This window comes from Homalodisca vitripennis, chromosome 3, assembly GCF_021130785.1.
Source record: "Homalodisca vitripennis isolate AUS2020 chromosome 3, UT_GWSS_2.1, whole genome shotgun sequence".
NCBI lineage: Eukaryota > Metazoa > Arthropoda > Insecta > Hemiptera > Cicadellidae > Homalodisca > Homalodisca vitripennis.
In genome coordinates, this window is record NC_060209.1 from 46,803,407 (window position 1) to 46,826,446 (window position 23,040).

Below are 23,040 nucleotides of genomic sequence, written 5' to 3' on the forward strand. Positions count from 1 at the left end.
AGGATTTCATTTAATATTTTGAATACTACCTTTTTGTGCAACATATTGTTTACTACAAGTATCTTATCTCAGGCCCGTACTTAGACCGGTTGTTTCGGACAATTTTACTGGGGCCAGGGCCCTCAGAGGGCCCAGACCGAGCTTCACCACACGTATATCTAATCTAACATGGAAAGCACATGGAAACCTTTTGCATAATCAAATAAAATATAACTTACGTAAGTTTTATTTTTTAAGAAACTTTTGTGACGTAGTCTTGCTGCGTAGTTTGTATTATGGACTAATACACTCTAGACTGCAGTATGGCATTGTTTGTTGGGCAGGTGGGTCAAAGACAGTTATCGACAACTTGAGAAGAACACAGAATATGTTTTTACGCATTATTCTAAAAAAGTCCACATTAGTATCTTCATTTCCTCTTTACCAAAACCTTAACATCCTCCCTATACAACATTTGTTCACTTTTAAAACATTACGACTTTTTTATTGCAGAAGTGGCAACAGAGGGTTCTCAAGGAGCCACTATAATATGCGTAGTAATAAACTCAGACTATTCATGTTACCAAAAGTAAACAAGTTTATAATAAAACAATCATTCTTATATCTGGGACCGAAGTATTTTAACAAGTTGCCTACTGAAATTAAAGAAATAGAAAATATAAACCTTTTTTGTAAAAAACTAAAAATATGGCTTTTAGATAAAAAAGAACTTACTTGTTTACAGGAAAATATTTGTTAAAATTATACGTATGATTAAAATTTTACGTATGATTAATTAAGTATTATAGTATTATTAGAGTATTGTATCTGTTTTGCCTTTGTATTTGTATTAAATATTAAACTGTGTACTTTTATATATAAAATCAAATAACTCTGTAATCGTAGTTTTAAGCGGTGTATCCATTGCAAACAAGTCTAGGCTCATTGTAAAAAATTGTAACTGTCTTATCTTACATTATATTATGTATTGTTCGCCTCCCCCACATCAAGACACGCCACAAACACTGCAAAGCTGCACGTCAACCTTAATTGTACAGTATACTGAACTGAACTCAAATATGTTATATTTATTATGTATTGAAAATTTGTTAACTAGCCACAATTACTGGTAACAGTGGTTAGTATTATTCCATTATTGCAATGTCTTGTAAATTTGAATTATTGTGGAATAAACTTCATTATATCATTATATCATATTTGAAAAGACCGTGTCGGTAGCGGGACAGGACGGGGCACGGCCGAATATCTTTGCCCAAGCTGAATACGACGTATTTTGCTAACGCTCGTTATATTTTTTTGGCAATTAACGAAAGTGCCATTTAGAGCGATATTTCTAAAAGTCGTAATAAGCAGAACAAATATTAATTTTTAGTACGACAATATAATATTAATTTTAAATTGGCGCTATATGGTAGGTCACGGACACCAATACCTCCCATTTCCGCTTAGCTATGGAGGATACATAACATGATAAGGCGTGAATTAAAATGTTGGCACTGAGTTTTAACAATTATGTTCAAATATCTATATTATAAAAGAATTTCTTGATTATAGTACGGTGATTTCAAATGTTGAAAACTATTCTTTTATAAATATGATTTGTATTAATTACAATAACATACGTGCCTTTTGTGGTTTAAATTCTGCTCTGCCTCAGTTATTTCCAAATTTTCAGTGTTACTTTTATGAGAGAACTTTTGTTTTATTTAAAACACTTGATTGCTAAAACACACTTGTATATTTAATTCTTTACTCTTTTGTTGGACCGCAAGGTCTGTGTATTTAGAGGTAGACTTATATATGATTATGGTTCATGCATAGAATAGGATTAAAATAACAACAGCAAGTTAAATACACTGGGAAGGTTTATTGATACATATATTGTTGGGACCATTCAGCCACGAGACACGTACCAAAAGAGTTGCCAAGTAAGTACAAATCCGATAAGTGAAGAACAATTTCATTCTGATCTGATAACACAACGAAAGCAAACAGTAATGTTACCTTGTGAGACATTTTGGAATGACAACTCTTTTGTTAGGGTGTAGCAGACACAATCGATAGATACGGTGAAAAATGTCGATGTACACAAGAGTCGGACTGCTAGGTGCTAGTGAATATGTACAGCACAGGGTACACACAATGTACAGAGAGAGATGGACTGGCTGGCTTAGAAAAACACTTGATAGCTGTACATTTAGTGCTAGTTCACCAGACGAGACAATAAATTATTCTTTATTCTATTATACATTCTTTATGAAAATAAGGTCCAAGCCGGGAAAACAGGAATTGTACTTATCTAGAAAATGTCAAAATAACTTGTTAACATAACAAAAGAGGTGCTGTGATTTTAACTGCACTACACTTTTAGTTGTATGCTTCTTCAACTCTTAAAATTTTAACAGCTTTTAAATGAACTAAAAAACTTGCTATACAATGGTTTTACTATTTTTATTTCAATTTAGTAATTTGCTCTTGCTCGGTATACATTCAATGGTCCTTTTTATCTACATACATAAATCGTTGTAAAAAACTTAAAATTTTAGAGAAGAAAACAATGGAAGTTAATAGTTATAGGCCTAATGTTTCTAATTATAGGATTTAGTACGTAACAGATTCTGTTAAATGAATGTTCTGTCTAAACAGTAGTCGATCATGACAATAGTTATGAATATCGTAAAATTATAATTATAATAAAATAGTATTTGTCAACTAAATTACTATTGAAGAAATAAACAAATTTATGTATAACAAGTACCTTCTTTGAAAATAACCAGTTTTGGTTTATCCTACAAAATGAAACGTATGTAAACGACTTAAAAGTGAACTGATCTACGAAGAAAATAATATTGATAAATACTTGAAATAAGATTACAATATGGCATTATAAATTTAATATTTATACATAGGGCACATGACTCTAAACATTATTATAATTTAAAACCATAAAATTCAACTTTAAAGTGAATTAAAACAGGATGTACATAGTGAACAACTGTAACTAGATTAGGCTATGTACATAGTAAACTAAATAATAATAGTAATAATTATAATAGATAATAAACACAATAACAGTGACCTGTTATATTAAATCTATGTCCAAAGTCTACAAGTATGATCACTAATACAGCCTTACGGTACGACTACGGTCTTCTGAATGCGGTCGACGAGAGTGCATGCACAACTTAAATTTACATTCAATAAATTAGACTAATTTACAAATTCAGTGGGTTTTACCCGAGAAGGTCGCAAGTCCTGGGGTGTTCGGAATGTTTTGAACTATATTTAAGGCTTTAAACACTTCAGGGAACACGGTCGTCGCGATGTGGGAGTGTTTTGTGCCACCTCCCTAAACATATAAACATTTAAAAGATTACTACAAAGCTCAAACTTTGTCTAACTTCAAAACACCCCAGCTTCGGACTCGTCTTTCACTTCGTACACTTCACTTCGTTTCCTTTCATCACTGTCAGGTCACTCGGGCGCTTCCGATTCTTTCATCTGTTTAAACACTTGAGGATTACACTTTAAATCAACCTTGTTTTGTAAATCTGAACGAACTCTTGAACAAATACTGTTGACTAGAATATTTTAGTATTTTTGTAAACCGCGTCACAGTGAGCCAGAGATGACGGACGAGAGGAAAGCACCCGAAGCAGCCTTCTGACGATTATGAGATCTAGGAAGTACTCGCAGGTCAGGCAGGTTCAGTCTAGGTGGCGCTGCTGAACAGTACGGAGTTCTTGTAGTACCCGGCCCTCGAGTCTGGAACACAAACCAACAACATTAATAGAATTACAAAGCACAAAATAATAAACATCGGAAAATACCATAAATCTGTTTAGAGGACCATAAAGAGGAATGGTCCTTTTGTTAGAAAAAAGGCCCATTTCTGTCCCCCTTCCTTATTATTTCCGCCATCGTGTTTCTTTCTGCCGTGACGATTGTCATTTGCTATTGGCCTCTGGTCAGTCATAGCTGGTTGGTAGACGAATGCAGATGTATTGTGACCTGTATTCTGTAGTTAAGTTTTAATGATTAGTGCTGTGTATAGTTTTTTATTAAGTGCATGTTTAGAGTTAGTGAAGTTGACACACAACATGTTGGTTGTGATTCCTGACTTAGGCGTGCCACAACGCTTTGTTATGATTTATTTATTTTAACCTAGTTTGTAATTATGTATTCTGTTAGTTATTTACCTGAAGAAGAGATCAGATTGTAGATCTCGAAACGTAGTGTTACTGATTTTTTGTTTCACTGAACGATGAAAAATGTCTGGAAAAATCCTGTTTCCTCACAATCCTTCCATCGTCAAAAATAAACTTCAAACCAAGAAATCTGTTCTGATAAAGCTTTTTATTCCCACTATTTTACGACCAGAGAATTTTTTTTTATTTGCATTATTGTGTGTAAATGAACTTTTGCAATTAATAAACATCTTACCACTTTAGTTCTTTAAATTGAGGAAGGGCAGTAGTTAAAGTAATGATAATGTCGAATGTATAAGATTACCTTAATCTGTAAATGTATCTCAAGAATAAAAATGACTCTCATCACGAAGAGGATAACTAATCGTCACGACTGACTACTTCATAATTTCTTCAAAGATAAAATATCGAAGCTATGCCTATAAAAAGCAGAGGTGTTATGCCTCAGTAAGGTGTAAAAATGTTTGACAACCGAAGACACTGATATTTATCTTGCCTAATGTTAATTTTATCCTTAAGCCAATTGATACTAATTAGTAACAATTGCTTAACTTATCTGTTGTGAAATTTAAATCACAGTATAACTTACAGCACATAGGTAAATGTTTCTTTTGTCAGTGAGTAGCTTAACAACTACATTTCTGAATTTATTTATCGTTAAATAACATTTGCTGCTCGATTAACCAATTATCTGTTTAAATTAATATGGGTGTGTTATTAAATCAAACATAAATATTAAATATACTTGAAACTTGGGTTATTGAACTTTATATTTGGAATAATCTTGTTCGTTGAATATGAATTTCTCGGATTCATTTGGATGCAGTAGTTTAGACGTAAATATAATTAAAAACGTATTATTAAAATATTAAAGAATAAATAATTAAAGAAGATTTCGGAAGGAAGTAAAAGGACCTCGGAAAGAATATTTGTCAAGAAACAAAATCTTTCAATTCTATTTGAAATATTATCAATCGACGCAGGTGAATAAAGTAAGAAATACTAAGAAAATGTTATTTACCTTGAAGGGGAGGTTTGACGTCGATGTCTGACTGTTGTTGTTGCTGCTGCTGCTGCTGTTGTTGTTGCCTCGATTTCCTCTCCAACTCAAGTTCCTGGGCCAAAGATTCTGAAAATACACATACATTTTAAACTAAAAGCATTCGTCAGACACATAAGTGCTAAACGTTTTGTTAGTAGTGAACTACATTTATGCTTCAAGAGCATTATTTCCGATAGCAGTGGGTTACATGTAATTATATTTTAAAAAACGTTCCAGACTATTCCTAAAACAGTGTTAATTACATTAAAGGTCTTAAGATTCGAAATAGCAATAGCCCAATAGTTTCAGAAGTGTCGGCCCAACAACACGTGTTTACATGTGACAGCTGGCGGAACAGGACGCAACCACGTGTCGTTCTGCGGGAGAACACAGGCACTCAGACGAAGAAAGCAATTTGAATACTATCCGAGGGGGTTAAAAAGCGCGCTTGTCTGGGGTGAGGAAATAAGGGATGAATCGCATCAGCACAGTAGACTTCCCCCAGGTTCCAATTTTAAAAATATGAAACAAAATGGGACGTACAATCAAAAAATAACAGCGAAAGTTATTTTTCGTCAAGGCAAGGGGAGCTCGCTTGACGCGGGTCGTTTGTTTTCCGCTTAGGTCTGACTCTCTCTTCCGTGTCTTATTAAATTTTATTGGCGAAGAAAACGCTTCTTGTTCTGGTGGGAGGTGGTCCTCACACCGCCGGATAAGATGCTAATCACATAAATCGGTCTTTCGTATATATGTAAATTTTGTCAATCACTTCAAAAATTTTACAATAAAATTACCACATATAAATGTTATTTTTAGTAATCAAACATTTTATATTCTCCTGATCGGAAAAATATTAGTACACGACTTAAGGGGGATATTTGTCCTAGTGTCTTCTTAAACTATAATGTAAACTGCTAATTATGTTAAACTCCTTAAACAATTATCTTAGAAAACTATAGCTAAGCTTAATTTAATTTACTTTGCAACAAAATATTAAAAAAACGGATTTCCCTAAATGAGAATTTCTCAAGTTAGCTAACATACACAGCACGAATCAAATATAAATTGTTTTCAAAAGTTCCAACAAATCCATATAACTTTGATAACTATTCAAAACGATTTCTTGAAGTTAGGTTCGGTGCATTTCAATTATTTTGTGCTTGGGTTTTACTACGTGAACCCCTACGAATGTTAATTAATTAACTAAGCATTAGTAATTTACATAAATGACTAGTAAATATAATTAACTGTATCATTTTTGGATATTTTATATTATTCTAATTGAAAGTACACTCATTCTTCATTTATTCTAAAACTTTTCCAATTTACTGGTGTAAGTAAAAAATAACTGGAACTACTACAATTTGCAGTTTTATATCACTTTGTTTCCAAATAAAATTCATAAACACTGCAGCATTTGTACTGTATTCTGAAATTTAGCACTCTTACTTGTTGAGTCATTTACAAAATATAATATTACTCACTACATAGTGAACAAATCTAGAAAAAATGCGCCCAAGGTGTTGTTCTGCAACAGATGCGTGTGTAAGTGGCAGACCTAATCTGTAAAAATGCCGTGGAAAGTCGCAAACAACTCTAGAGGGGGATTTGTGGAGCGTTGAAACATAATCGGGTTGAAAGTGTCATTGTAAATATAATCCCAGAAAAGACAATTCGAGATGCAATTTCACGCTTCGCCTCTGCTCGAGTACCGCGGGCCTTTCTTTGGATCTTCCTCCTCACTCCGCTTATTACAACTGCCATTCTTTATTATGAAAGTATTTTATATCGGTGTTCCTACATGTGAAAGTCAAGTGGAATAATCGCTAAGGGGGAGTTAAGGGTAGTATTACTGTGGCAAAAGATTAAATGTGAAGTAAATGTCGCAAAAGGAATATCGTGAACAATTTTTTTGCGTTTTTTTGTAATTGGTTATCAAAACATGATACAATTAATGTACCAGTGAATATTATTAAAAGAGTTAATTGATATTTTACGGCTATTTGATGTATCTAAAACTATTATTTTATACACGATATTATTCGAAAGCTCTTACACTCCAAAAGTGCCTTTCCTGGATTTGAAGTACATCTGACTATAGAGCTATGCCCAACGGGCTTCCAAAGTTCTATGTTACTCTTATGAGAGTAGGCCTACTCTAGTTTAGCTTTAAACAGTTAATACTAAAACAGGCGTCAGATTGCGCATGAATCATTTTCTATCCATTAAGCAACTTTACATGAAATTTATTTATTCGACAGTTACGAAATTGCTGCTATTTTATCAATGTTTGGAAATGAAACCTGACTTTTACGAAACATTTTTATAAGGGGTTTTGTATAGCATATGAAATGGATATGTAGTAATAACTACAGTTTAAATTTATTTTTTAATAGTAGTCTAACAATAATAACAAACCATTTCATTGTCAAGTAAAATATTAAGACGTGCTGCTACAATGTTCAATTATTTACAGTAATAATTTAATAATTTATATAGTAATTATAAATCAATAAAACTTCGTATATATTGAAGATCCATTATAGGATTATTATTTTAATTCTGAAATGTACGTATTTTATTTACTGTAGTGTAAAAAGTAAATCATCACAACCATCACAAGAGTTTCGTCGAAGAAAGGGACAGTGAAGGGGAAGGTGTACCTCACCAGGGATGTAACCCTCATCCTTACCACCTGAAAGCGTGTTGTAGGTCCTCCGGAGTGCTACATGATGCCGCACTTAATTTTATAGCCAAACCCGCCACAGAACGCTATAAATAAACCACTTGGAAGCGCAATTTCGAGGAGAGCCGACGGCACAAATTAAAAATTTGTTTAATTAAAATGTTACAACGGATTTGGTCAGAGCGTTTAAAATGAGAATATGTAGCCTACGAAGTTGGAAATAATTACAGGCGTCAATGGTGAAGCATTCAATTAATACATAAATTAGAGTCGCCTCCTTGATCGCAGATTTAATTACCGACGAAACAACAATGTTATTACGAAGGCTGTGATTGGATTATTCCCACATGACCCAGGTTTTAAAAGACTAGTTCTAGACAGAGCTCGGTTTCTTAAAGAACCGTTTTTCAGGTCCGAAAAAGGATCTCATTTCAATAAAATAGTTTGTATTACAAAATGAACTATTTTTATTACATTTAATGGGACCGATCATGTATCTTGAATGAGTGGGGCTTGTATAAGGAATGGAAATGTACGCCCGGATTGTAAGAAGTCCGGTATTTAGCAAATTACAACATCCTTAAAATGTAATAAGTGGACTGCAGTTGTAACGTGTATATATATTGATTAGATTTAAATTGTCTACTAAAGGCATCAAACGTAAGTGTTTGACACTTTTTCAGCGGTATTACAATCTAAATTACGCAACTATGAGTCTCTTTGTTAGGTCTCCTGTAATGCTCATATGATAAAACGTAAACTGTGTTACGCGATAAATCACTGCAGCCACATCGTGTAACACAAGATCCAGACAGCTTGAGACTCGCTGTACAATGAAAACTTAATGGGCGGCAGCGGCACATGCAGCCCCTTGTTTAATCTAAGTTGTCGGGCGGTAAGACGCGTTCCACTGGGACTTGGCTACTTCCGGACGTGTGTAGCGTCTTGGCGCAAGCCGCTTACGGCCACTTAATCTTTCACTTAGCCCACTTGAATAGTCATCAACTCCTAACAACCCTGTCCCAGTCTTGTGTTAACAGTTTAATTTATGACTGCTTACTATGTATTGAATGCTTCTCTTGTGAAGCATCTACGGACAGGTGCGTTTTTGATAGATGGTTATTTATTTGCGTAAACAATTATGTAACTGGTACGCTTAGTATGGATATTTAAGCTCCTTTAGTACTAATATTCTGACAGTAATAGTTCCAAAATATCCTGCATGAGATTGTAGTTTATCCCCATAATTTAGGAAGGTTTGCAACACTAATTATAGGTTATTTTATGTCACTTGGCAAGAAAGCCAGATCCGTCTCTTACGTTTATCGTTCAATTTATTGCCAGAGTACCATAACACTAATATCAATAAAAACCAAAACAAATCTTAATATACGAGTATTTGACATGGAAATTGGCTTAATTATATATATATATATATATATATATATATATATATATATATATATATATATATATATATATTCCCTAGCCTTAAAACGTTTATTGTCGTATGTCTCTTTCCAAAACGTATTAACATCTCCAAATTCTACAACATCCACATCCATATCACAATGTTAGTTTTATCTAATGATGGATTAATTGGGAATTATCAGTTGAAGACTAAGCAGAAAGACTTTAAGAAAAATCCACCAGACATAGGCGCAAGTCAAAACAACGACCAAGGGGTTACAGAACATTACAAGGTATCAAACTAGGGAGAAACTTCGGGTTGGTACGAATTTCCGGAAAATGCAAACATAATTACGTGTTCGATTTCACATCGTTGTCAAGAGGGGTGCGGGGGGCGGGGGTGGCTCCGCAGGGGTTGCGTGAGCCTTACGAAAATACGCATACAAGTCCCGAGCCGCTGCAGGAAATAATTAATAGTCAGGTGCAGCCCGTAATCTTGTAAGCCTCGGCGTGAATATTGAATGTGAGCTTGGCGATGCCCTTGCGGGACCGTCTTGAGAACTTCTACAGGCAACAGGACAGTCGTATACTGAGAGAACATCACAGAAAGTTCAGCTCTGGCAAACATATTCATAGCTCAGACTGTATAATCAAGTCAGTTAATACAATTATTTCATCTTTTTAATACTTAATATTCTTTAATGTTATGCATTTTAAAATGTGTAAATATTTTTTTGGGATAATTTATTGCAAATAAATGTTACAGGTAATGGACCTAATTGGAAAACAAGTAATATTTGGTACATTAAGGTCCAATTAACAACAGTAAACTTGTCTCCTTAACGATGGTATTTTCCTAATAATAACATACAGAACACTAAAGGACGGTAGTAAGAAACGATAATAGAGTGCGGGGACGGCAGATATGCAGTGGCGTCTCCCGAGCTTGTGTCGGTGCGGCGTGGTGAGTGATACAACACTACACACACAAGGTGCGCTTTGTGCTCTGTTTGGCCATTATGATCGAATGGCCTTGCTCAGATTGTATTAGTGCCTCTAATGGCGCATACACTGCACTTCCGGTCACGTGACAGAGACTGATTTTTGGCGGGAGGGACAAAAGTACCGCTTCCGGTCGGTACCGTTTGATGGCTGGAAATGCGTTTTACGTGTGTTTCCGATGCGTTATTGTAAAATCAGGTTACGTTTTTAGAGGTATAGATAAGTTAATTATATGCGTGACCAAAGTGTATATGTCAATCCGGCAACAGAAATCCTATGTTAGTGAAAAAAACCTTCAACCGTAATAGGAATAAATTAGAAATTTAAAGCATTATTTCATAAAAACCTTGTACTTTTTTCTCACAGTCATAGACATGGATTGAAGATTTGACTATTGTTATGGCTCTAGGGTATGGAAAGTTCCATACCTGCAATAATTGACAATTTATAAAAATTAGCTATAAATCTGCTTAATTTCAAAGTTAAACTTGTTTCTTATATGCTTTCTATCTATTTAAAAATGTAATAATTTTTGTAAATTTAGTTCATGGGTTTATATTACTATTCAAATCAGATCCCTCACGTTGTGTTATTTTTACAAAAACTACTAACATGATGAAACACTGATATCATTGCATCATTTTTTCAGTACTGCACAATATACAAACGCAGCAGTTACAATATGAGAAACAAACTACATTTCTAACGTCTTTATGATCTTATTGACTGGTATCGTGTTGCATCATGCACACTTCATCGCCAAACAGGTCGGGGTTATAGACGTGACTCTCAGATACGACTACTAAGTTGTCCACTTGAAATTCACCATAAAGAGTGGTGAAATGGACGGCCGCTTAATAAGCAGCAATAAATGGTTTATGGTGGCGGGTCGATTTCAGTGTCCATTGTGGTGTTTCGTTCAAGCCCGTTTACTGCGTATTGTGCGCCACCGGCTCCAGCCTCCAACACTTGACGCAACCGGCCATTGTTGCGCGTAGTATCTGTGTCACTTGATTTGGTCGGACTTTCAGGGCGCCGTAAATGGATTCCACTTCTTAAATGCCACTCAGACGCTTTCTCCTCCAAAAACTAAAATAGTTATGGGTCATTCGGTTGGGACTCATTGTGCCAAGGCTCTTGAGTTTGACAGGGCTAAATCAAACAGCGGTATGTGAAGATGGGGTCTATGCAGGTTTTCGGTGCAGACAAAAAGTGTTCATATGGAAGCAGAATTAAAATCTAGTTCCCACTAAGTGAGTGCACATCATTACAAACACAATTATGAAACACCCAACACTCTTAAACAGGAAAAAACTGTTGAAGGTCTTCATTTATATAGAAACACCACTTTATGGATTTTATTTTAAGTTATGATGAAAATCGCGGTTCTCTAATGAATGATTCAAGATAAAGAGTACTTTTAAAATTTCATAATATGGCAGAAAGGGTCACGGGACCTCATCTATCCTTCATGTACAAATAAAATTATTATTAATTCATATATTTCACTCTATTTTATAAAAATTTTCTTGAGCAACTCAAAGGTAAAATTATTGTTTTTAATTTGGAAAACTCTTTCAAACTCAAAAGAGTCACAAATTTAGAAAGTAATTCCACCCTTCCAAGAGATCGCTTCATAGGGTCCTCCTAAATGCTTAGGCCTACTGTAAATTGTTCTGTATCAGTTTCGCAGTCTTCTCAATGAACAAGGCAACGTATTCAGTTTCGTGCTCAGATTGAGGACATTATATGCTTTCTAAAACACATCCAATTATCTTTCGATTACGATAACATGATCTATGGAAGGCCGAAGCTGGGTAAGGCCCGGCGCACGCGCATCTCCTGTAATAAGTACCAGTTCTATTGGAGGTACGAGTAGATTTAAATGTCAACGAGAGAGCGCAGGGGCCAATTAATTCATTGAGTTACGTCTGGGAGTTACGCCTCCTCTTTATGACTTAATTGAATACGACCCATCTGAGCTCGGTGATTTCTATATTCTTCGATGTCTTTAATTGTCTATTAGGCTATAAACATGTATTTCTTTATCAGGTTATTAATGACCGTTACGGGTTTGTAGGAAGTATATAATTAGCTAAACTTAGAATTTATAGTTTATACTGAAATTAATTATTTTTGCTATGGGAATTTTCTAATGAACTGATTTGATAACTTTCTGCATTACTGTTTTGGTACGCAGAGTCTATCTTGGAACAGATCATTTAACAGACATATAAAGGTTATTTATAATCTTTACATTGCTTTGTGTCAGCTTTTAAAATTGCAGATCAGAAAATACAGTTATAATACAAAAACATTTTTAAAACTGATTTTCATTTTAATTATGCCTTTATAATAAGTTGTTTCAAAATCTCATCTAATTAAGGACCCTAGTTTTAATACAAATGAAGATTTTGAAACCAGAAGACAAAATACCTATAACTTTAACCCTGAGTAAGGACGTTATCGTTTAATTTTACATTTTATTATTTTTATCTTCACGGCTGTTATATTAATGCACAACAATTATCATTTTATACTCTCGATAACAACAATAATACCATACCTGCCTAACCTTCATGCTCATGTAGGTAGGAGACAGGAAGTTCGGTACTGCAGATTGCTTTCAAAACGACATGTTAACAAATGCTAAAAAAACTCGGGATTGAATTTTAATGGAACGATCAGAGGCTACCGTCCGACGCTTATAAAAACAAAACTCATGTAATGGCGAAAGATTACACAAATTAAAAACCGCAAAAACCGGGCATTACTGGATTTGTACGGCGCGAGGCGAGGGTCGGAGCGGAAGGGTCACTTCTCGCACATGAAGATTCAATCGCGGCTATTGTCAGGGACCCGTGAAATTGCGAGGAATTGGGTCCGTTTTTTATTCCGCGGGTAAACCGATCGGAAAAGGGAACAATTAAACTCAACGTACCGTGTTTTCACCCCCACCTGCCGGCGTTACGCTTATCTCTTGTCGTAATGAAGTGATCACCGCCCGCTCGTTGGAGCCACCTCGCACATCAGCTTCTATTTTAATATTTTGTCGGTTAACCGTATAGTCAGTGTTTATTGTATTATAATAATAACTAGTAGTATTATTAATATACGCAATTATTATTAAAATTTTGTGCGTTTTAAATATTCTGTCTCAATGTTTACTAAGCACAAAAAGTTTAAAACAGCACCCTAAAAAATTGTTATATTTACACACTCACACTAATCTCTATTGTTTTCACGGTAGTAGAGATTTCCAAAATAAAAATTTCACAGAAGAGGTAGCGAACATTCTAAGTTACACTTTGAACTTTCAATTATAATTGTTTCTAGTGTATCTTAGATTGAGATTGATTTCTGTTTCTCATCAGAAACTTATCTGCAGTACAATTTCTCGCGTATAATCGAGTGACGTGAGCGTGGAATGGAGTGGCGTAGTGGAGTGGATGAGTATCGGCCGTGACAGCGGGCTCGAGCCGGGATTATCCGCGATTTTTGCCGCGATTGTCACGAGGGGGTGAGAGCGCGCGGATTATTGAGGCCAATCTGCATACGGAGAGATCATGCATGTCTAGCGCGGGGATCATTTGCAATAACCGCCCAGATTTAACTGCGTATACATACGATATCAAGTGCCTCGTATACCGCAGTTAAGTGGCTTCCCCTGTCCTTGCAGACGCAGACTTTGTCACCACCTCCGACTCCCCGTTTTATGAGGACATTCAGTATTCATGGTTCGGTCCTTGGTGGGCTGATTTCCGCTATTTATTTAGATTGTTTAACCATCCTCAATAAAACCTTCTTTGTTGTTCTATTCGTCAGACCTACCGTATTGTGGGTGGTATCCTTTGTATCGTGCTCTTTAATATTTAGTGTGCCGAGTTTTCTTAATCGGTATATTCATTCGGGAATAAACTTACAAATTACATAATATATATATATATATATATATATATATATATATATATATATATATATATATTTCTTGCATACATTTTAATATTACTGGTGATAAATGTAAAACAAAACAATTATATTCATTATTTTTATTGTTAGTTAATTAATTGTCTTCGAAATAATGTATTTACTATTTAAAACTGTTCTATTAGTAAAAGTGTAAAACAACAACTCAACACTCAATTTATATTTTTTTAACTAATATTATAAAATTAAAAAAAACTATAATTCACAAAGTGTTAAAAGTTAATATAAAGTTTAATATGTTTGATATATTAAAATATTGATTTTATTCTGTTGGGGTACTCTTTCACTAATTATAATTTTTAACAAATAATTAAAATAAAATGTTTTGAAACTTATAGAAACTTGTCAGATAGATTGTTCAGCTATATTTTTGAAATTTGCTAAATAAAATAAATAAAATTTATTATAGTTGGGAGTAACAGTGGACGAAAACAGGTCTTGGCATTTCATAACCGAAGATAGAGGAACACTGGAGACAATGCAGAAGTGACCAGTGATGGACCTGGTCTAATCTCTGACGCGATACTATCACCGACTGCACGGCGGATACGGAGCCGTAGCTGGGTTGTATCAGGCAGTGGACGAAAACAGGTCTTAGCATTTCACGACCGGAGATGGAGGAATACTGGAGACAATGCAGAAGTGACCAGTGATGGACCTGGTCTAATCTCTGACGCGATACTATCACCGACTGCACGGCGGATACGGAGCCGTAGCTGGGTTGTATCAGGCAGTGGACGAAAACAGGTCTTAGCATTTCACGACCGGGGATGGAGGAATACTGGAGACAATGCAGAAGTGACCAGTGATGGACCTGGTCTAATCTCTGACGCGATACTATCACCGACTGCACGGCGGATACGGAGCCGTAGCTGGGTTGTATCAGGCAGTGGACGAAAACAGGTCTTAGCATTTCACGACCGGAGATGGAGGAATACTGGAGACAATGCAGAAGTGACCAGTGATGGACCCGGTCTAATCTCTGACGCGATACCATCACCGACTGCACGACGGATACGGAGCCGTAGCTGGATTGTATCAGGCAGTGGACGAAAACAGGTCTTAGCATTTCACGACCGGAGATGGAGGAATACTGGAGACAATGCAAAAGTGACCAGTGATGGACCCGGTCTAATCTCTGACGCGATACTATCACCGACTGCACGGCGGATACGGAGCCGTAGCTGGGTTGTATCAGGCAGTGGACGAAAACAGGTCTTAGCATTTCACGACCGGAGATGGAGGAATACTGGAGACAATGCAAAAGTGACCAGTGATGGACCCGGTCTAATCTCTGACGCGATACTATCACCGACTGCACGACGGATACGGAGCCGTAGCTGGACTGGGCCGGTAATGAAGGAAGACACGTCTTGACATTACCCGACCAGAGATGGAGGAACGGCAACACGCGCCGACAATTTGAGCTGAACGTTCGGGAACGCCTCTATTATTAGAATTAAAAAGCAATTCGAACCGAACCGCCGAGTAGTGGTCACGTACGCGTCGTGCCGTACCGGCCATGTTTGATTCTATCGCACGGCCAATTTGCCGGACTATCATTACCGATCTTCTGTACCGATCCTGCTGTGACTGTCGTCCGACACTTTCATTCCCCAGAAACTTCCGCCACCCGGAACTCTTCTATGATATTGTCTGAGAAAACCCTTTAATGCTGCCGATCTTACATCTCCGATAAACTAGGTCCAGTAAATATACTGAATTAATTAAACATGCATTTCAAATTGTAAAAAAAATAGTTATGACCAAAAAACGTGCAAATAAAAATCAATCTCCCGTGTGTTACGTTATGTTTGAAATGTAATTAAAGGCATTTCAAGTGTTTTTATTATCATCGAAAATACTTTCAAGAAATTATAAAATTTTAATGTGTCACAAAGAATCAGTATGCTTCTTTTTTCTCCAAAGGAAGTTACCTTTGTCTTGGAGATAAGACCAAATTAAACGAATATTTTTGAAGTCCCACAGACGAAACCCTCCCTTGCTCTAACCTTTGAATACAGGTACGCTTGAATGCGATCATGTCATACTCGCCGGTTATCTTACCACTATAACTGATTCCGGTAAGTCTAGCAACTGCAATTTAGAAGCACAAGGAAGCGCAGGGTGCAATTACCGCTGCAACAATAGGCAATTTAGAAATATCGTAGTCTCCGTACCCGGGAGTAAAATTAAAATTGACGACTCGATGATCCTATCTTAAGGACGGTATTTATGCTTTAATCCGCCACCGGTCATTGATTTCGGTATTTGCCTAGAAACAGCTGATCTCGGGTGATTGTTTATTGTTGAACAGCTGATCGCCTAGTCATTGTTGAGCTAATTAACCGGTGAGCAATGGCGTATAACCGGCGCCCTCCGCTGGGAAATCTACCCGTTTACCCTCCGACATGCTCGGCAAACTACCTTACCTGCGCGGCACAAATTATACTTAATATTGCAAACAATCTCTAATCCAATTATAGTGTTTACTCGGTCCCGGCTTACGAATACTTTTCGGACTCGGCGGCGATGCGGTAAGTGGGATCTCATGGTCACGCTTTGGAAAGTCAAGTGTCGTGACCTCTTGGGAATGTTGTTTTTGTAAATGTCAGTTTTTGGGGCTCTTCACATAAGCGCCCATTACTGCAGCGGTCACGGGTCGCGGAAATTAACATTAATGGAATACCATATACCGGCCGATACCACGGACGTTCTGTGTCGTCGTAGTATCATTTGTGTAGAACTATGAAACCTCCCGTATTATCTAAAATTAACGTTATAACAGCAATCTAAACTAACCGTAGAGATGTAGTTCTGACAAGTCCTATCTCCTTCACCAAATTTTACTTTTTTTTAATTCAACCTGCACCTAATAGAATGAATTTATTATTTGAAGAGAATTACTCACCGGAATAGTTCTGCCAGAATGCGGCCCCCGAGTTGATGAGGTCGAGCCCCGAGTAGTTCCACTGCTTCTCGGCAGGGGGCGCTTCGGGCTGTGGGGGTGGCCGTTGGGGCGGATACGATGGAGCAGGGTTATCAGGCTCTGCGGGGGCGGTGCGTGGAGGCGGCTGGGCTGCGGGCTCACTGGCTGATTCTGCAAAAAAGAGGCTTGAAGTATAGAGAGGATATATAGGCTTTGACAGTTTACATTTCAGAACAGAGTTGGGATTTCAAATCATTCAGAAGTGGTACAATATAAAAGTAAATATGTCAGGTTTACCTTTGGAACATATTTTACACATAATTTTAAATATACAGAAATTGTATAGTTTAAAATCTAATTTTATATAAAACAATAAAAAGAATTAGATGCAATTTAATTTTATATTAAATATAAAAAAGAATCAGGCTAAATATAAACATAAATTCTCATACAATACAGGAATAATAACGCAAAGTGATATTTATTAAATTAATATAGTGCTACTAACTAATAATTTATTCCGAGGTTCTATTAGTTTTTTAACTAAATCATTTAATCCGATGACATCAAACCAGCATTAAACAGTGAGCTGATTATTTCTCTCCGGCTGAGACTTACTGTATTTCCTTCCTTATGCCCCCGAACCCTCCTCGCAAGCGAGTTAATAAGAACAGATTAAGAAGTAAATACAGATGATGAACTTAGCCAACTCCAGTCGCAGTGGCTGGTAGGGTAGCATTTAGCACCCCGCGGAGCTGGGGGAACAGCCCCTGCCCGACTCCGCATTCCGTCAACACTTTCCGTCGCGTCTTGATATTCTCAAGATTTGCAACTTGCTGTTTTGGCAGCCCTGACAACTTCCAATTAGACCTGGCATGAGAGAAACGTCTTTACCAGTTGTGCCAACTTTAGACAGGCTTTCTTGATTGAGCGGGAATCAAAACTGTTACCAATACTTTGTAATTACCCGCCTGTTTGGGATTGTCACTGACAAATACAGCTTCCCGGAGTAACAAGAGGGCTACACTTTTAACTCCATCATTTATTACACAACATGTTTAGTTCGTAATATCGACTTGTAATAATTTTCAGTTCCTAACATCACTTAGTAAGTAATGTTGATGTCATGAAATTACTTAACGATCCAATTGTTAAAGTATGAAGCCGAGAAGTAACTAATTATTTAACAGAGTTAAATAATTAAATCCAAATGTGATTGCTTTCAGTAGGCCTACTATCTTTGTTAATACAATGGCAAAGGCTTCTTAATACAATATTGAATTCTGAACACAAGTTTCGGATCATGCACTTTTAATCGACAAATTTCTTAAAGTACTTAAGTGTTTGGTTGCAAAAAACCAATAAAATCCCCTCGAGTGAGGGAGATATGCTTGAACTGTTAGAGTCTGTTGTGCGTGCTCTGCGCCCTGTACGGGGACTTAACCTGTACTGATTTCTGTTTTCGTCAAGATTACCACAGTAATTGGTAGTATTAATTCAACCGATTCTGTCCACACTTAAGGAACAGTAAATTAAGACCCCTTTGAGATGAAATGTAGAACTAATTTTAATTAAGACTTGCTATTTTATTAATTAGTTAGTTACGTTTTGCTTTAGTAAACTATTTGTGACAAATATTGCAATCTTTTTAAATTTAAATTCTTTTCACATTTCAATCTGGAAACCTCATCGGCTTAGTGGTTTTTTAAATATGATCATATAAATCTCCTAATAACAAAAATACAAATTATTACAGGATTAAGTTAATTAGGTCAACATATATTTACCGTTCAGGATGCGTAGAGCTTCAGGAGGGGCTCCAGAATTCTTAAGAGCCTCTTCCAACTGTTGCCTCCTCTTCATCTCCAGCTCCAGCTGGTCCTGTAGCCGTCTTCTCGCCTTGCGCTCCTTCTTCAACCGTTTTTGGTACAGCACTGCAACAAAGGTATTCGGTGAGAGCTGGCCATTGACACATAAATGATACTCAAGCTGTTCTCTATAGAATAAATCCAGCTCCAGCTGATCCTTTCATCTTACATTTCTTCAGTCATTTTAGTGCAACACTGTACCCTTATTATCATTTCAGAACCTGCTTTTGATGGTCCAAGCACCTCGTCTATTTCCAGTTACTCCTGTAATATATTGGGTTTTTTATACTATTTATCGTTTCCTGTAGTGAAGCACTGTAATCCTACAGTTTCAAAAGCTTAGGGATAAAAAATATATATAATTTAAACCAATTTAAACTAATAATAATTCGTTTTTCCACGTTCATTGAATTTATATTAATTATATTGCATAAAATAATCTATTTCACCGTCAAGGAAATTGGAATATTAAAATAGTCTGTAATGTTTGCTCGTAACTGGGGTTTGTAATTGGCACTCTTTATTTATGGCCAATAGCAAGAAAATGCAAACTATTTAGGATAATAGTAACTCCTCATATTACGATGTGACAGACTCATATTTCTTTGAAACAAGTAGATAACTGATAGATCAAACTGGTTAAAAAGTGTTTATCAATTATTTCTTAGTTATTATTTCCACTGTGGTGTGTCCTAACTGAAAATATTTCATTTAAATTTAGTTTTAGTCCATTCAAAGAATATAGCTTTCATAATTCTCCAAAATATTTAATGTTTCATTTCATGGCTGAAATAAGATTTCACAATTCAATTGTTTGCGGTATGTGCACTCTTTTGGCTGAGTTATACTCGTATAGTGAGGTCTGAATACGCCAAGGCACTCAGATCTGGATCATTATACTAACGGGATAGTTTTCCATATTTCCGATCTGCATACGAATTATACACCGTGGAATTACCATTCGTTAATACGGCAGGAAGGCGATCTTGATAATGTGCGAAATTGTGGTTCGTTAGAGAGGAATGAATAAACAGTGCACTATAAACTCGCTCACTCCGGGAGGTGAAACCCGCGTAAAATTGATAAAAACTAATTGAAGAGCGCTATTACGATCCCAATGTAATGGACCGATCACAATTAATGTAACGACTCGGAGAGATCCCAAAATAATCAAAGCGTGAACCATTAAACTAATTTGTTTAAAGTAATAGTGTTAAATTTCCCACTCACCGTGGGTTTCACAATTGTGCCCGAAATTTCTGAGTAATGGCCACAAAAGTCACGATGAGGGCCGGGCATTCGGTAAAATATTTTGAATATAAATGGTTCTTTGTGTTGAACATATGATTTGCATCACTAGATCTCCATAGTTGATTATACGGCTCGTGATTAATGTAGGAATGGCAGCGACGCATTGTCCTCTATCAAAGGTGCCGCCCAGCTCGCTTGTTTTCAAATTACTTTATTCAACTATCGACCAATGAGAGGCGCTCTTTTATTGTCTGCCCAGACCAATCAGACCGGACCGATCGAAAATTGATATTTTTGACTCCATCGCCCATTGTCTTCCTTAATTAGGGACCACCTTGGATCCATTTCTGTCGCGGTTCAACCTCGAACCGGCCGTTTGGGTTTGGTGTTGGAATGGTTTATCTCTGGAGGTGGCGTTCAAGGATCAGTGCCCATCTGGCAGTATTAATTTAACGCTTGGAAAGATCCGTCAAAGGGAGGAGTTATAACCGAGATTTGGTTGTCATTTAGGTTCCAATAACACGAGATCGATATTGAGTAGCAAAATTCTGTCTCAAATGAAGTTACAATACTCACATTCATATTAAAAGGAAAACATTTCAATATTATTAAGTTTCAACGCTGGCCACTTTATCTTCAAACATTTGCCAATGTAATGTTGCTATATAAGTTTGCCAACGTTTCCAACCATGAACCTCGAGTGATACGATCCCACCTTGAACCCATCCTCCGGCAGATGACAGGGTATCATGAGTGTGACACACAAAGGCCCCTGCCTGTGACACGCCTCTGCCCGTCGTCGTGTCAACAGGCTTTCATCAGCCCTGATTGACCAGCCAGACTGCCCCCTCTGTTGTCCCAGGCCACAGATATGATATACTGACACTGTACAGCGTCCACTATCCCACCATAAGGCAATTACATTCCTGTAATGTCCTTGTAGTAGAGACAAATAAACATTTTAGGGCAAGATGTTACGACATTTCAACAAGCAACGAATGCCTATAACCGACACCACGCAAGACACTTATTTTGCCTGATCACTTTGTATTAAGTGACTTAAAACCCGAGATTGTAAAATATTGATTTATCTAACATGGAAGGATTAATATACATTTTTACAAGAGTTTTTATGAGAAAGCATTATTTTAAAGACTACTTCAGTTTGTATTTGTTTCACAATAAGAAACGTTAATTGCTAGAACTTGTTTAGTTTTGTATGAGTGTTTATATGAATCAAGGTGATCGAAGAAAGCATTTCTCAGTGATAGACAGGCCACAAAGCATCACTAAGGACCGCAAAAGTGAAACATTGAATAATTCGCCTTTCAGGCACTGTATGACTTTACTTTGGAAGATCGTTATATAATGATAGTACTACAAAATGCAAGCTGCACTCTCAAACTCTATGAATGAAATGAAGATTGAAACAAAAAGCGTCAGTGGTAGAAGAAACTTTAGGTATCTTTCTACCATCGCAGTAACATTGCATGTGAACCGAAAAAAGGCACTCTTTATTTTAATGTGCGCTTCAATTTTTTATTTTTAAGTAAACGTGATTTAGCTATTAAAGTAAGCTATAAAAGTAATCCAATTCTGTTTCTGGTTTCATTTTTGTTTAAATATACTGCATTATATCCGCATGAATTAAAGAAGAGAAAATGTAACCACTCCTAAAATCTGCATTAAAGATTTCGATCGCTCAGAACAGAAGCATTCATTCTCTGCAAACGTGAAACTGTTTTTTGTTAGCACATTAGCTGGACATAGTAAATTAGTGGTAAGTTGAGAAGCTACAAAGTTTCTGCCAAGAAGCTCCTGTTCAGATTGATACGTCAAGCCTCCACTACTGTCAGAGGACGATTATTGATGATAAAACCATTGATTGCGCAGGAAAGTGCTGAATGCGGCCGTCAAGTAAGAGAGGTAAATGTGAACTGTTTTTGTTAGCACATTAGCTGGACATGGTAAATTAGTGGTAAGTTGAGAAGCGACAAAGTTTCTGCCAAGAAGCTCCTGTTCAGATTGATACGTCAAGCCTCCACTGCTGTCAGAGGACGATTATTGATGATAAAACCATTGATTGCGCAGGAGAGTGCTGAATGCGGCCGTCAAGTAAGAGAGGTAAACGTGAACTGTTTTTGTTAGCACATTAGCTGGACATAGTAAATTAGTGGTAAGTTGAGAAGCGACAAAGTTTCTGCCAAGAAGCTCCTGTTCAGATTGATACGTCAAGCCTCCACTGCTGTCAGAGGACGATTATTGATGATAAAACCATTGATTGCGCAGGAGAGTGCTGAATGCGGCCGTCAAGTAAGAGAGGTAAATGATCCGAACGCGCGGCAGATTGCAAGTCATCTTCAATTTACAGCCAATGTTTGTTTCTAGACCCTTCTTTCCGTCTCTGATTTTATCAGCAACCATTTACAACTTGCTCCCGCATTCTGTCATCGAGCGTGCAGCGCCTCCGATACGTTCTGTTCAGGGCGTTCTTGATTTGAGTGCGTTTCATCATTAAGCACAGAAATTTTCGGTTGTAACAACCCTTAGACTTAAAGTAGTTGTGTTACAATTAACGTAGCCAAGATTAAATATATACTTGACCCTATTTTAGTAAAGGTGAGCAGCGTCAATGATGATTCACTTCCCATTACAAA

At 36.6% G+C, this 23,040-nt stretch overlaps 1 protein-coding gene across 6 annotated transcripts in view; it reads right to left on the reverse strand.

Moving 5' to 3' along the window:
* Positions 1–1,847: 1,847 nt before the first annotated feature.
* The window catches only part of LOC124356859 (dachshund homolog 2), a 209,661-nt gene continuing 188,468 nt past the window's right edge, over positions 1,848–23,040 (reverse strand). For all 6 annotated transcript variants that reach the window (XM_046808129.1, XM_046808128.1, XM_046808127.1 and 3 more), the window contains 4 exons: positions 19,052–19,198; positions 17,247–17,435; positions 5,230–5,337; positions 1,848–3,765 (listed from right to left, as the gene is read on the reverse strand). In XM_046808129.1, the coding sequence (XP_046664085.1) occupies positions 3,713–3,765; positions 5,230–5,337; positions 17,247–17,435; positions 19,052–19,198 (497 nt within the window). In that variant the 3' untranslated portion in view covers positions 1,848–3,712. The remainder of the gene's footprint in view (positions 3,766–5,229; positions 5,338–17,246; positions 17,436–19,051; positions 19,199–23,040) is intronic.